The sequence below is a fragment of the Magnolia sinica genome, chromosome 4, assembly GCF_029962835.1.
Source record: "Magnolia sinica isolate HGM2019 chromosome 4, MsV1, whole genome shotgun sequence".
Taxonomy (NCBI): domain Eukaryota; kingdom Viridiplantae; phylum Streptophyta; class Magnoliopsida; order Magnoliales; family Magnoliaceae; genus Magnolia; species Magnolia sinica.
The window spans coordinates 106945605-106960667 of NC_080576.1; the positions used below are offsets into that span (position 1 = coordinate 106945605).

The 15063-nt window shown below is 42.1% G+C and overlaps 1 protein-coding gene across 1 annotated transcript; it reads right to left on the reverse strand.

The window, feature by feature from the left end:
- Positions 1–1898: 1898 nt before the first annotated feature.
- On the reverse strand, positions 1899–2531 carry LOC131244261 (protein VACUOLELESS GAMETOPHYTES-like). Its single transcript, XM_058243894.1, has one exon. The coding sequence runs from the start codon at positions 2529–2531 to the stop codon at positions 1899–1901; it is 633 nt and encodes a 210-aa protein (XP_058099877.1).
- Positions 2532–15063: the final 12532 nt, after the last annotated feature.

The window sequence follows — 15063 nt, forward strand, 5'->3', positions numbered from 1 at the left end:
AGCCCATTTGTAGTGAATTTGGCCCTATACAAGAGCGCATGTCCTACACAAGAACCTATTCAACTTTGAATCATAAATTCTAAACTCAATAGTACACAAGAAAATAGTGTTGACTCTTAAAATAACAACTTTGGTTGTCGGATTGAACCCCTTTGTAGTGCATTGCTTGAGTTTCCTGATCAATGCTCTCCCATACTTTAATTAACTCTCTTTGTGCAATCTCGATCGTTGATGTCGATACTTCAGCTCTTATAATCAACCATCTTATATAAGATGCCCCAATGAGGTGACCAAGATGGTGGAGGATAATGGAATCTTCTACAACTAAAATGATAGTTGTTTTTTAAGAAGGATTTACTTAGGTGTTCTAGGAGATTTAGACAACGATTTGACTATAAATTCATGTCTAATCTTTAGAATAAGGTGGAGATTGAGTTCATCTTTAATATAGAGGTAAAAACATTCTTTATTAAAGTAGTAAAGCTCGAGAAGATGAATTAAATGTCATAAGTTTATAGGCTTAGGATGTAAGATATGAGCGATGAATCACCTAAGCTTTTATTGCACAAAAATACATCATCTTGCCGAAGAACCACAAAAAAAAAGTGTTGTAATAACTATAAAATAACTAGTTAATGAATCTGTCAATAATATTGAAAGGCTATTCGATAGGGTTGAGCTCACTTTCGATCCCATCAACAAACTCCAGAAAATTTTCATTTAGTTGTTGGATAATTTCTTCGATCGGATTGAGTGACCATTTGATTCTATCAAAATCCATCGTCATGATCGATGACTACTAAAAAATTGTTGTTTTTGAACTGTTTGATTAACAACAGCTTTGCACATCTTTTAGCATATTTTATTATGTTTCAATTTGGCTCCTAAGGCTATGTAATTATCAATCATATATTTATCTATTAAGGCTTGATCATCTAGAGGCTAAGTTTATTTTGAGTGTAGTATATGGTCACTAAAGCATATCAATGTACCTCTTCTTGACTTCCTTAATGCTCCATGCTTGTGTGTTTGGTCTTTAGCTTCTAAAGGATCAACCGACTCACTAATATATAGACTTACGTGATTGACAAATACATGCATAGATAAGTGCACTAACAATAAGTCATCTGTAAAGCATCTTTGTTTATCAATGAAATTTGTCATTTTTTTTTAATAAAAAAAAGTGAACTAACAATAAATAAAAGAGAGAGAGAGAGAGAGAGAGAGAGAGAGAGAGAGAGAGAGAGGCGATGCCTAAGCAGAAACTCCTGTGGCCCAACTTTTAGCTTGATCCAAAATCCATCGGGTCATACCAAAGTTTTGTATCAGGATAAAAGTTGGGCAATGAGGTTTCTCACATTGCCGCATAACATGGAAATTTCCAATTTTGTGGTCATGACAAGTTTATAAAGGTGCTCACGAGTTCTCACCTAAAAAGATGCATAGGCTATCATACTCTCTTTATATATAAGTTCAGCAGAATTTCAATACTTTCCGCACAGACACAAATACAAAAAATTACAAATATAAAGAGCTCAAAAGAGATTACAAGGAGACCTCAACCACTTCTCGGGTAAAAAATAAAAAGTTAAGAGAAACCTACACTTCAAGCTAAGAAAAAAAATAAAAAAATAAAAACAAATAAAAGAAATTAACATCCCAAACCCTTAGCCAAGGAAAATAAATTTACATCCCCAACCCTGATCCAAGAAAAAAATAAAAATACAAATAAAAATAAATTTACATCCTGAATAAGGATAAAAACACACGTGCACCAGGCCAAGGACCAGAAGGAAGATCCATACCTAACCAAAGACCATAGAGGCAAGTAACATAGTTTATAACTTCATAGGCCACACTAGCGAAGATATCCCGACCACTTGAAACCAAAACACGTATCACGGCGAGAAGGCAGATGTGATGACAGATGTGATGAGACCACCAACCAAAGCCGTTGGATCTCCAACAAGGATAGAGATGATTACCTGGATGGCTACTTTTATAATATTCCAATACTTGTTAAATTTCCCATTTGCACCCTTATTATTGGGAACTGACAATTGGAGCTTTGGAACCTTGATCTGTAATGCAAGACCATTCTTCCCAACCTCTTCATGATCATGACCAAAATACTCCTTCTCCCATTCCTCCACCAACATATCCTTCACACACGACACATGAAAACAGTATTCTTTGCTCGTGGACACATAAGACCAAGATCTCTCTTTTTTTCTAACCTTCATCCAACCACACCTGTGGCAGTTGGACTTGACCTTGTGGTGGAGATGTAGCTTCATCTTGTCGTCTCCTATCACACGTGGGAGCTGTGCGCAACATGGGTGTAAGTCGTTCCCGCATTTCTCGCAGTGGTAGACGAACCCTTGCACGTTCCTACCGCACGCGTCGCAGCATCTCTCGAGCTTGCCTGGCGGGCGTGTGAAGAATTTGAAGTTACAGTCCTCAAAGAAAGGGTGGAAGGTGTATGGCGTGGCCAACGCGCAATCCTTGTGAAGATGGTAGTTGCATGGCATGCAACCATATCTGGACCCGAAACCGATTTCGTGACACCCATGGCATATGTATGGTGTTTTGTCACATTTCAGTGTAAGCATATGCTCATGGCTATCATGATCGATCTTAGTTAAAACCATGTTGTAATATGATCTCTCTACGAGATGTGTAGCTAAATCACGCCCTTGATTGTACGTCGGAGGGTGAGATGGGACAATCTGACAGGAGAATGGAGGAGAGACTGATTTCAGACGTCTGCTATGGTTCTTATCGACAGTGAATTGGCTGTTGTTTCCGACCGAAGCTCGTCGCAGAAGATCACGCACCACCCGACCTTGAGATAGTTCTCACGCACTAAGAAATGAAATTTCGGCTTTTTGCTGATTTGATTACAGTGAGGATGGAAGAGAGAGGGTTTTTAAAGGCAAAGAGAGACGCGCTTTGGAAATTACACACTATTTTGCATTGCTAATATCTGCGAAGATACGTTACCAACATTACGCGGGAACTATCTGCACTTGGATGATAAATGGGACCACCGTGGACGCGGATTTCCTGCGAAACGCTTTCGCAGGAAGTTCCTGCACTGGAAACTCAGGTGGGGCCCACTGTGATGTTTAAGAAAAATCCTCCCAATGCATCCGTTTTGTGAGTTCATTTTAGGATATGTTGCCAAAAATGAACAGTATCCAAGGCTCGAGTGAGCCGAAAACATGATAATTAAACGTCCACAGTTGAAATATTCGTGGGGCCATAGAAGTTTTGATTCATGCTAATATTTTTGTTTTCAGTTCATCCCAATAGGAATGATGTTATTAATGGTATGGATGGCATCTAAACATTGTTGAACCCAGGAAAGTTTCAACGGTAGGAATTTTCCTAACCACATTTTCCTTTAGTACGGCTCACTTGAGCTTTGGATACGATTCATTTTTGGTAAAATGTCCTAGAATGAAATCACAAAACGAATAGACGGGGAGGATTTCTCATAAACATCACAGTGGGCCCCACCTAATTTCCCACTGCAGAAACTTCTTGCGAAAGGATTTCGCAGGAAATCCGCGTCCGACCACCGTCGTGTTTGTTAGAAATTTCATGGAAGCGGAATGGCTGGTGTACCGTACGTGTCGGGCGAAGACGAGCGCTGACGCTCCTCGAGCTCCGAGTTGTACGAACGGTTCAAAGGAGATCAAAGTTACATGGCCCCACAATGATGTATTTATTATATCCACACCGTTTATCCAATTTTAGAAATCATTTTAGAGTACTATCAAAAAAATGAATCATTTTCAAAGATCAAATGGACTACACCACAAATCGCAGCAGAGATAATGATTTTCACTGTTATAATTTTCGTAGGGCCTACAATAACGTTTTGTTTCTGATCATACCCCAGAAGGATTCCATTGGTAGACGTTCAATCTTCTACTGCTTTTTTCAATGTGGTCCACTTGATTGTTATATCTGTCTTCGTTTTTACCTCAATTCTTACAAGGATACTCAAAACCTGGATGGGCAGTTTGGATATAACACATACCTCATGACGGGACCCACAAAACTTACTACCGTCTATGCATCAGCTACATAGCTGGTATGTAGTACACCAGCCAACCCGCTTCTAAATTTCATTGTCCGTACACTTTTGCAGTAGCATTTTGCTGTGATATAAAAGAAAATGAGGTGGATCCAAAACTTAAGTAGGTCAAGCAAAAGAAAACAATGAAATTCAATTACCACGGTTGAAAAATGGTCGCAAAAGTCTTCTGTCTAAGTTCTTTAACATTTTTACTTTATATCCGTTGAGGTGACCTTATAATGGGTTTGGATAGCAAATATAAATATCAAGTTGGAGGTAGGTTTCAACTCTAGACATTTTTTCTCCATTTTTTTTTTAATCCCATGTATCATTTGAGTTTCATTTGAGTTTCGGATCCAATTTTTTATTTTTTATTCTAAAATCTTAAAATAAGCTCGTAAAATGGAATAAGAGTCGAATTTCTCAAAAACATCACCTAGCATTCCGTGCAGAAACTGCCTGCCGAAGACTTTCAAAGTCTGTGTCCCAAAGTACACGGTGTACGACTTACCCAGCCATTTGTGTGGCGCGCAGGGTGTTATGCACGGTGTGAGAGGATACGCGGTTACCCTACGCGTTGGCCCAGAAATTCCATAGAAATTCCTGGAGAAGCCTTTGGCAGGAAGTTACTGTGCTGGGAACTTTGGTGGGGCCACGGTGATGTTTGTGACATATCCACTCCGTCCATCCGTTTTGTGAGCTCATTTTAAGGCTTGATACTAAAAGTGAGTAGGATCCAAGACTTAAGTGGGCCGAACTAAAGAAAAAAGTGACTGGGGAAATTTCTACCCTTGAAACCTTCCTTGGGTCAACAGTGATGTTTACATGTCATCCATACTGATTATAACGTCATTCCTACTAGGATGAACATAAAACACAAATATTATGCTGATTCAAAACTTTTGTGGCCCCATGAATATTTCAACGGTGGACGTTCAATCCTTATGTTTTCGGCCCACTTGACTATTACATTTGGCTCATTTTTAGTTCCATATACTAAAATGAGCTCACAAAATGGATGGTCGGAGTGGATTTCTTACGAACATAACGGTGGGCCTATCTAGATTTCCAGCGCAGTAACTTCTTGCACAAGAAATCCGCGTCCTTAGTGGAATAGGTAGGACGTGGTTTTCCCGCGAAAATTCCGTAGGACGTGGTTTCCCTGCAAAAGCCTTCCGCAGGAATTTCGTTTGCGGGGAACTTAGGTGAGGCTTTGTGAGAAATCCACACTGCCCATCCGCTTTTTCAGCTCATTTTATTACATGTGACCAAAAATGAGCCGGATCCAATACTAAAGTGGGCTGAAAATATGAGGATTGAACATCTACGGTTGAAATATTTGTTGGGCCACAGAAGTTTTCAATCACAATAATATTTGTGTTGTCAGTTCATCCCAGTAGGAATGACGCTATGAACGGTATGGATGCCATTTAAACATCACTATAGAGCCAGGGACGTTTCAACAATAGGAATTTCAATTCCCTACCCACCATTTCCTTCAGTGAGGCCCACTTGCTCACTTTTGGTCTCATCTTCTAAAATGTGCTCACAAAATGGATGGACTGGATATATTTCTCACAAACATCACAGTGGACCCCATCTAGGTTTCTCGAGCAGGAACTTCCTGCAAAAGGCTGGGGGAGGAAATTTGCGTCGGAGTAGGTATGGTCACTCGAAATGGATTCGCTACTCACCCTGCGACTAGCCAATGGTTAGTGGTCGGTGCTCTGTAGGCCCAACATGATGTATGTGTCCCATCCATGCCATCCACTCATTTTTCCAGATAATTTTATAGTATGAACTCAAAATTTAGGTAGATCAAAATCTCAAGAAGGTAACACTGTTTTTTCTTTTTCTTTTTTGGTTAGCTTGTTGGTACACACCCCACTGTCAGTATACACTTCAGTGTTAGCCACATTGATACCAAGACCTCAGTGGTCACACAGTGTTGATTGATCTCTCACCATTAAAATCTTCTCGAGGCTACAAAAGTTTTGGATCAAGCTATATTTGTTTTATTCCTTCATTTAGGTTTGTATTACCTAATCTACAGGTTGGATGTCAAATAAACATTACAATGGCCATAAGAGGTTTGTAATGGTAGACATTCAATAACTATTGTTTTCCCATGGTGTGGTCTACCTGAGATTTTAATCCGTCTCATTTATGGGATAGAGTACTATTGAAATTATGTGTAAAAATGGATGGACGGTGTGGAAAAACGCATAAATCATGGTGAAGCCCACAAAGCACCAACCACTAGCTAGGTGGATAGTGGTAGCATCACTAGCCAAACCGCGTCCTGGTCACCCACAACGGGAGGGAAACAGATTGGGAGAGTGGCTTGGCTAGTGACCCTCCCAATGGTCGGTGCTCTATGGGCCCACCATGATGTACATGTTTTATCTGTGCCATCCATTTATAGTTTTAGATAATTTTATGCTCTGAACCCAAAAAATAAGGTATATCCCAATCTGAAGTGGACCAAATTACATGAAACAGTGTTGATTGAATGTCCACCATTAAAAATTTCTTGGGGGCCATAAAAGTTTTGAATCAAGCTGATCTTTGTTTTTTCCCTTCATCCAGTTCTATATGACCTAATCAACAAATTAGATGTCCAATAAATAGTACAGTGTGCCTTAAGGAGGATTTTAATGGTGGACATCTAATCACTACTATTTTCTTGTGGTGTGGTCCACCTGAGATTTATATCGCTCTCATTTTTTGGATCAAGCTCTAAAATGATGTTTAAAAATGGATGGATGGCATGGATAAAACATATACTTCATAGTGGGGCTCATAGAGAAGGGACCACTAGACACTGGGCTAGTTGTAGCGAGACTAGCGAAATGGATTTCACAATAAGAGGTGTTAAATCAGGTTAACCTCTAACCTTTTATAGCCTTACAAAAGAGCCAAGGTTCTACACAAGAACTCGGAGATTTAGGCCCTATACAAGAGTCGAGGTCCTACATAAGAGCCAATGTCTTATATAAGAACCTGGTATGTACACCCATGCTGGAAGCTCTCGCAAGAGACTTTAGTTAGTTTTCTGTAGGATAATTACCAACGACGGTCTTATCTCAAAGCCCCACGTTTACTCATGTCGGAGTCTACCATGGAGACTGACATGCAAATACGTGTGTTAGGTGACCTACATAAGGATTTAATTTACGCCCTACACAAGATCCAATGTTCTAGACAAGAACCTACTCTGAGTTTGGATTACAAACTCTTACCCTCAATTCTACACAAGGAAAGAGAGTAAAATATATTCCTACATATAACAACTTACTTGTTAGATTGAACCTCTTTTATAACACCTTAATGGGTTGCTTGATGGTCGCTCTCCCGTGCTTCAATCAGTTCCCCGATGTTCCTCGATTATGATGTTGATGCTTTGCCAAGGTTCCAATTTCAAGATAAAAAACCTTTTATGTAGTGCGCCTTTGAAATGAGCAAGGTGATGAGAGGTTGGTTGAATCTCCTACAATTAATGAGAAATTGTTTTTCCTATAAGATTCACCTAGATGAATTTTCTAGAAGATTTAGACAATAGTATGCCAAGATTGCTTAAGTTTAATATCTAGAAAATAGAATAATTCAAGCACATCTTCAAGGTAGAGGTTGGAATCCTTATAAGAGTGTAAATCTCAAGGAAGATTGCTTAGAATTCAATGGAATATATGCTTGAGATGAGGGATATGGACATGAATTCACCTAAGCTTCTATTGTACCAAAAACCTATGAAAAAGCCTAAGAACTAATTGCCCTTTAAAAAAGTTCAAGTTCCAACGATTAAAAAATAGGTAGAAAACGGTTCTATCGATGCTATCAAAGGTGGATTTAATGTTATCAAAGTCCCTTCAATGCCATATTTGAAGGCTGCTTCGATGTCATCGAGTAAATTAGATAATGTTGTTGGATATATCTGACTTGTCCGTTCGATTCCATCAACGGACCATCGATGCCATCGAAAAAATGTCATTTCTTTGCTGGACATTTCTGACTCTTAATTGATGCCATCGAGGGGACCTTCAATGCCATCAAACTTACCTTCAATGTCATCAAGAAAATTAAAACAAATATGATTTAGTTGTTGGACAGTTCTGACTCTTGATCGATGACGTCGAGAGGGCCTTCGATGCCATTGAAGGCCCTTTGATGACAAGTTGATGCCATCAAACAGCCATAAAAAACTGTTATTTTGGGCTATTGTTTTCACGGCATCTTTGTACCTCTTATAGTCTTATTTATCATGTTTCACTTGGTTTTCTAATGCTAAGGGATGATTAATTAGGTATGATCCTATTAAGCATAGATCATCTAGAGGTTTAAGGTTATTTTGGGTTAAGGGTTAGGGTCACTAAGACACCTCATTTACATATTCTCTGCTTCTTGATGCTTCGTCTTCGCTTGTGTCTTCCGTCTTCACTTTTCAAGGGCTCAACTGACTATGCGACACACGGACTCACGTATTAACAAAAAATGTACAAAAATTAGTTCACTAACAGTAACTCCCTCTGATTAGTTCTTGTAGGGAATGACGATAATGGGAATGAACAGATGGCATTGATAAACACATACAACATGGTGGGGCCCATAGAGCTTTTCCAATAGCACATAATATCATTGCTCGTGGTGTGTGCTACCCACTCAATTCAGGTCTCTTCTGCCACAGCCAATATGAGCAAATATGTTAATGGCTTAGTGGGCTCCACTATAATGTTTATGTAAAATCAACTTTGACCGCCCTGTGCATCACTCCATGTCAAGTCACGGGTCTAAAAATCAATTCCATCTATTATACAGGTTGACCACTTGATTGGAAACCGTGCCTAAGGCAATGCTCACCTTCTAATTTGTTTCATTAGTGTGGCCAAAGTAATTCATGTACAGGTACAATTTTTTGGCGATATGATTGGGGACCCAGCTCCGTTTATATAACTTTGAGGGTTGATGAATTTGGAACCCATTGAAACTCCTCTACCTAAGGCTTCATACGAATTTGGTAATCCTAATCCCACTAGAATACTATGTGTGAAGTTGTAGTGCACCACTCCTTACATGATTTTAGATGCATCACAATTGAGTGGGGTCCACTAGCACTCCCGATCACACTATTCAACCCTTAAGGCAATCCAGAGTACTGTTGATCAATAAGGCCCACCTTATAGAATTCTTACATGCTACACTTTGCAATCTAGTCTTGAAAAAGTAATGCAGCTTTGTTGCAACCTCAGATCCCATCCCAGGATGTGAGTGGGACGTGACCATGAGGCACACCTTGACGTACACATTGTATATCTATGCCGTCTATTTGTTTTGCCTACTCATTTTAAGTAATAGAAAAAACTAAAACAAATGCAAATCTCAGGTTGACCACATCGCAGGAAATAGTAGTCATTGACTGAGTAAAGTTTTTCTGTGGGCTACAAAGGTTCTGGATCTTACTGATATTTGTATTTTCCCTTCATCTGATCTGTGTGACTGATCTAGCTGGTATTTGTATTTTCCCTTCATTTGGTCTTTATGAGCTTATCAGCAACAAGTATCAAACATAAGCATATGAGGTGGACACTAGGAAGTTTTCCATGGTAGCCGTTCGGTGATCATTGTTTTCTATGGTGTGGTCCACTTGAGATTTGTTGCGTAGCACGCCAACAACGCAGTGAACCGAGATCCAATCTCCTGTCTCACCCACAAACGATAAATAAGAAAAAAATATAAACTAGAAAAGAATCAAAGCAATCCAAACAAACCACAAGACAAGATATACGTGGAAAAATCCTAAACTAAGGTAAAAAACCACGGATGCAAACTTCCACTATGAAGAAAAATGAAGATTCCAAGGCAATATACTAACCTCTCCACTAGAAGTACATAGAAAACCCTTTGCCCACACCTTAAAATTATTTCCATTCTACTAGAAAAGCCCTAGGGACACCTATATATAGTTTAAGTAACTTCCCCTTCGCACCATTGCGAAAGCCGACTCAAAAATTCGCAGTCCGCATCAAATCCGGAAACGAATCTGTGAAACCTTGACTGGTCGTGTAGGCTGCACGACCGGTCAAGCGGACCCCTTGACCGATCAAGCATGGGCCACGACGGGTCGAGTACCTCGGAACCCAAAAATTGATGCTCACTAGACTTTGAGTCGAGCTAGTCCACGACTGGTCAAGCGAACCACTCGACCGGTCGAGCAGAGCACTTGACCAGTCGTACGGCCCCCTAAATGTGGCTCCACATCTTAATAAGATTTGTATCTGCTTCATTTTTTGGGACAATGAATGTGGAAAAACGGATGGAGGGCGTAGATATATAAAGTATACATCGTGGTGGGCCATAGTTAGGTCCCACCCACGTCACCGGATCCGGGTCGCAGCTAGGCATCCTTGAATCAGGTGCTGGAAACGTAACCTTTTTTTTTTTTTTTGTTAATCGAGCAGTATTTTGTAAATACTATTTCCTGTGGAAACCCCTGTGCCGCTGGAAACAGACTATCCATACTCAGCTTTCAACACAGATGAATCCACACACACTTTGAAATAAGCACAGGGGAGGGTGCTATTTGTCTTTGGGTTAAAGACGAGAGTGTTATGTGTGAAAACTACTTTCATTTTTCATGTCTAGTAACCGCTGTTAACGTTACCGTTATTTACGGTTATAACACCATTTCTACGCCTCAAGTCTAGTTTACATATTGAGGCTTTGACTGGGACCGGATTCGTGAAGAATGTGAACGTGGGACCAATCAAGGCTCCCTGTTGAACTGGTCCATCAAGTGATAAAAACCGCAGATCAATAGCATTCCATGACGTAGACTTGAATCCGGTCCAGAACTCCATTTGTGGGTTCAAACCTTTCTACCAGTCGATCCTGACCTTTCGTTTCATCGGAGTATTTGATTCATGTATTGCATGCTAAAGAACCTTTGCACACAATGCACGTGCCAAGTCAGTGATAGGGCTGTACGTGTGCATGTTGATTGTGGACCGTCCACTTTCTTGTACAGGAGTGGTCCAACTGATGGATGGTGCATCTTGACTTTTGCATATGGTAATCTTGACAGTGGAGACCACATCTCTTAGATGTCCCAACACTTGCCACGTTGGAACGCGAGCTGTGTGCAAGATTGCGTGTGAAGAGGCACCCTTTGGGCCCACACCCGACGTGCATGAATACATCCACAATATTCCATTTAATTCAGCAAAATATTACATTGATAGAAGAACGATACATGGTTTATAGCCCTATAGCCGACACTAATCTGGCCCACTTGTCTCCTAAGCCAATCAACCAAAGATACCGTGATCACTTCAAACCACAACACGTGTCAGGACGAGATGACAGATGCGATGAGACCAGCCACCACAGCCGTTGGATCTCCAATAAGGACAGAGATGATGAACTTGAGAGCTATTTTTAAAATCCTCCTCCAATACTTTTTAAATTTCCCACTTGCACCGTTATTATTTGGAAGTGTCAGCTGGAGGCTTTGAACGCTGGTCTCCAATGCAAGACTATTCTCTCCCAACTTCTCCATACGGACCGAAATACCCCTTCTCCCATCTCTCCACGAGCATGTCCTTCACACAAGACACATGAAAACAGTACCCTTCGCACGTGGACACATAAGACCAAGACGTGGCCCACTTTCTACGCTCCATCCAACCACACTTGTGGCAGTTGGACCTGACCTTGTGGTGGAGATTCAGCTTCACCTCGTTGTCTCCTATCACACGTGGGAGGCTGGCGCAATATGGGTGTAAGTCGCGCCCGCATTTCGTGCAGTGGTAGACGAACCCTTGCACGTCCCTACCGCACCCGTCGCAATATCTCTCGCGCATGCCTGGCACACGTGTGAAGAACTGAAAGTCACATTTCTCAAAGAAAGGGTGGGATATGTGCGGTGTGGGCAGCGCGCAATCCTATTCCTCATGAAGATAGCAGTTGCATGGAATGCATCGATATCTGGACCCGAAACCGATTTCGTGACAGCCATGGCATTTGTACGGTGTTTCGTAACACTTCAGCTTAAGCTATGCTCATGGCTAACATGATCAATCACGTCGTAAATCATGTTGTAATATGATCTCTCTACAGTCGATTGTAGGTGGGCCTTCAGGTTTTTTTTTTTTTTTTAAGAAGGAAGATTCAATTAATATCAACCAAAATGGCTATACAGCCTACATCGAAATGGAGGCCATTCGTCGTGGGGGGCCTATCGTAAGGGGTCACAATTCGACCGCCTATGTACAAAAAATACCCAGAAATTGAAAAACCCAGCCTAAGAGTTAGATGAGATGGTCCTGACAGACCCTAGACTGATTTTATCTAGGAAAATCTGACCTCGCACCAGCGTCAGGAGAGAAGCCGTATGAAGATTCGCGGTTATCCCGAGACAACCTCCCGAAGGGCTGACACCTATGACTGGTCCTTCGCCTTTCGCACAATGGGGAATTGACATCATTGGGCCACTCCCAACGGGAAGAGGCCAGACCAAGTTCGCTGTCGTAGCCGTGGATTACTTCACAAAATGGGCCGAGACTGAGCCACTAGCAAAAATAACCAAACAAAAGATCACTGATTTTGTGTGGAAGAACATTGTTTGTCGGTTCGGAGTACCCAGACCATTGTTACCGACAATGGAAAGCAGTTCGTCAATAGGAGCTTTCGTGAAATGTGTGACAACCTCGGGATCAGAAATGTGTACTCATCGCTCCACCATCCTCAGATGAATGGACAAGTTGAGGCAGTCAACAAGATCATCAACCAACATCTTCGGACCAAACTTGACCGAACCAAAGGAGCATGGGCTGAAGAACTCCCGAAAATATTGTGGGCATATCGAACTACAGCTTGAACAGCCACAGGAGAAACTCCTTTCTCCCTTGCTTATGGCTCGGAAGCCGTCACTCCGGTCGAGATCGGGTTGCCTTCAACCCAAGTCAGTTCTTTTAACGAAGAGGATAATGAACAACTCTTAACACTCGGACTCGATCTTGTGGACGTACAAAGAGAAAGAGCTCGGCTACGTATAGGAGCTCGGCAACAGTGGGTAACTCGGTTCTATAACAGTCGAGTCAAGGTCAGATGTTTTCGAGTTGGAGACATGATTCTCCGAAAAATATTCCTCAATACAAAGGAAGTTGACTCAGGTACACTAGGACCCAACTGGGAAGGACCTTATATCATCTCAGCCACCATTCGACCAGGGACATATCGGTTGGAAGACCTAACTGGATGACTACTACCTCATTCGTGGAATGCCGAGCATCTAAAAGTCTATTACCCCTAAAGTCGGCACGGCAGAGCAATGAAAAAGGCTCGAAAGTAACAAGCATGTAGACTGAGTAAAAAATGAATAAAATGAAACTGAGCATATTCATTTATCAGTATGTTACATCGAGTTATATCTTGCTTCGGCATTACATTATTAGACTGGAAAGGGTTAAGGGCAAAAGAAAGATCAGCCACAACGTGCGAATTTCTTCTTCGGTTAATACTATTCTCGAGCTTGCCCGGAGCTGGTGTGAGTGCCAAAAATGGAGTCGATGATGGTACCAAAAATTGAGCCAATGATGATACCAAAAATCGAGCTTCGAGACTATCAAGGGTCACTCGGAATGACCTTTGGAGCCTGAGCCGCTTCAGACTCGGTCTCAGTACCACCCGCAGCATCATCAGACTCAGCTGCTTCAGCCACCGAATCCTCGGGAGGCCCTTCCTCGAATCTCGAGAGATCAAGGTTGGAAAAAAACTGCTTCACCACTTGGATGCAAGCTTTGTACCCGCTCGCGTATAAGTGATCTCTCTTGTCTTCAAACTCCAGAGATTTAAGGAAGTCTTTTATGGCCTTCTCTCTTGCCTCTTTCTTGGCCACCTTAAGCGCTACTTTTGTATCAGCCTTCAGCTAAGCTAGCTTCTCCTCAGAGGCGTCACGAGCCAGGCGGAGTTGCCGACTCTCATTAATGGCCCCGTTCAGCAGCTGAGCCATCCTAGCACATTCAGATCTAGCATCTTCAGTCGCCTTCCGAACCAAGCTCAACTCGCCAGTCAAACGGCCGACCCGAGTTGAGGTAATCTCAAGTTGAGCCTCTACCTCTGCTGCCCGTTTTCGAGCCGCTTCGACGTCCGCCACATGTTTCTGGGCCTTCTCAGCCTCGGTCAAGTCTACACTGGCTCTCAACAGGCAAGGAGCGAGCTCCAAAAAAAATAAAAAATGAAATCCGATTAAAGCCGAAAGAGATAATGAGCTAAAGGATAAATTCGATATCCTACCTGAAGCAAGACCTTTGCAGCATGGGAGAGTGTCCGACTCTCGGGAGCTTCGAAGATGGAAGCGAATTCCTTTTCACTTTCGGCAGAAACAACCCAAGGAACCATGTCTGTCACGGCCCGACAGAAGGATGATTGCTCCTGTGGAGCCAACTCCTCCCTTGAACTCTCTCCTCTCTGCTCCTCTCTTCGCCCCGAGACCTGTTCTGCAACAGGTCCTGGCTTAAGAGTCGCCCGGGACTCGACCGGAACATCCTCCGCCCTCTCTTCGGGGTCTGAAAGATCGACGACGGTCGGGACGACCGAAGTAGTGGCGACTGGGGTAGAAGGCTCCACGATCGAGGGAGCAATTTTCACCTTCTTTGGAGGCCGAGGCTCCGACAGAAGGACTAACCTCGGAGGAGCCTTCAACTTCGACGATGGCCTCAGAAGGGGTCGAGCTTCAGCCATTTCTATGTCAGACAAAACGCAGAGTCAGAAAAATTCAAGAAGGATGTGCCTGAATAGTTCTAGGATACCTGTTACGGATGAATCCAGGCACGAAAGAAGAAGACGTTCCAGTTGTAAAAGAAACTTTCAAGACCTATCTTTCGGGCTCAACGTCCACAGGTCTCTGATCCGAGCTAAGGCGTTGGCTGCTAGCTTCGGTTTTTTCTTGAAAATATCTGTAGAATACGTTCAGTTAGACT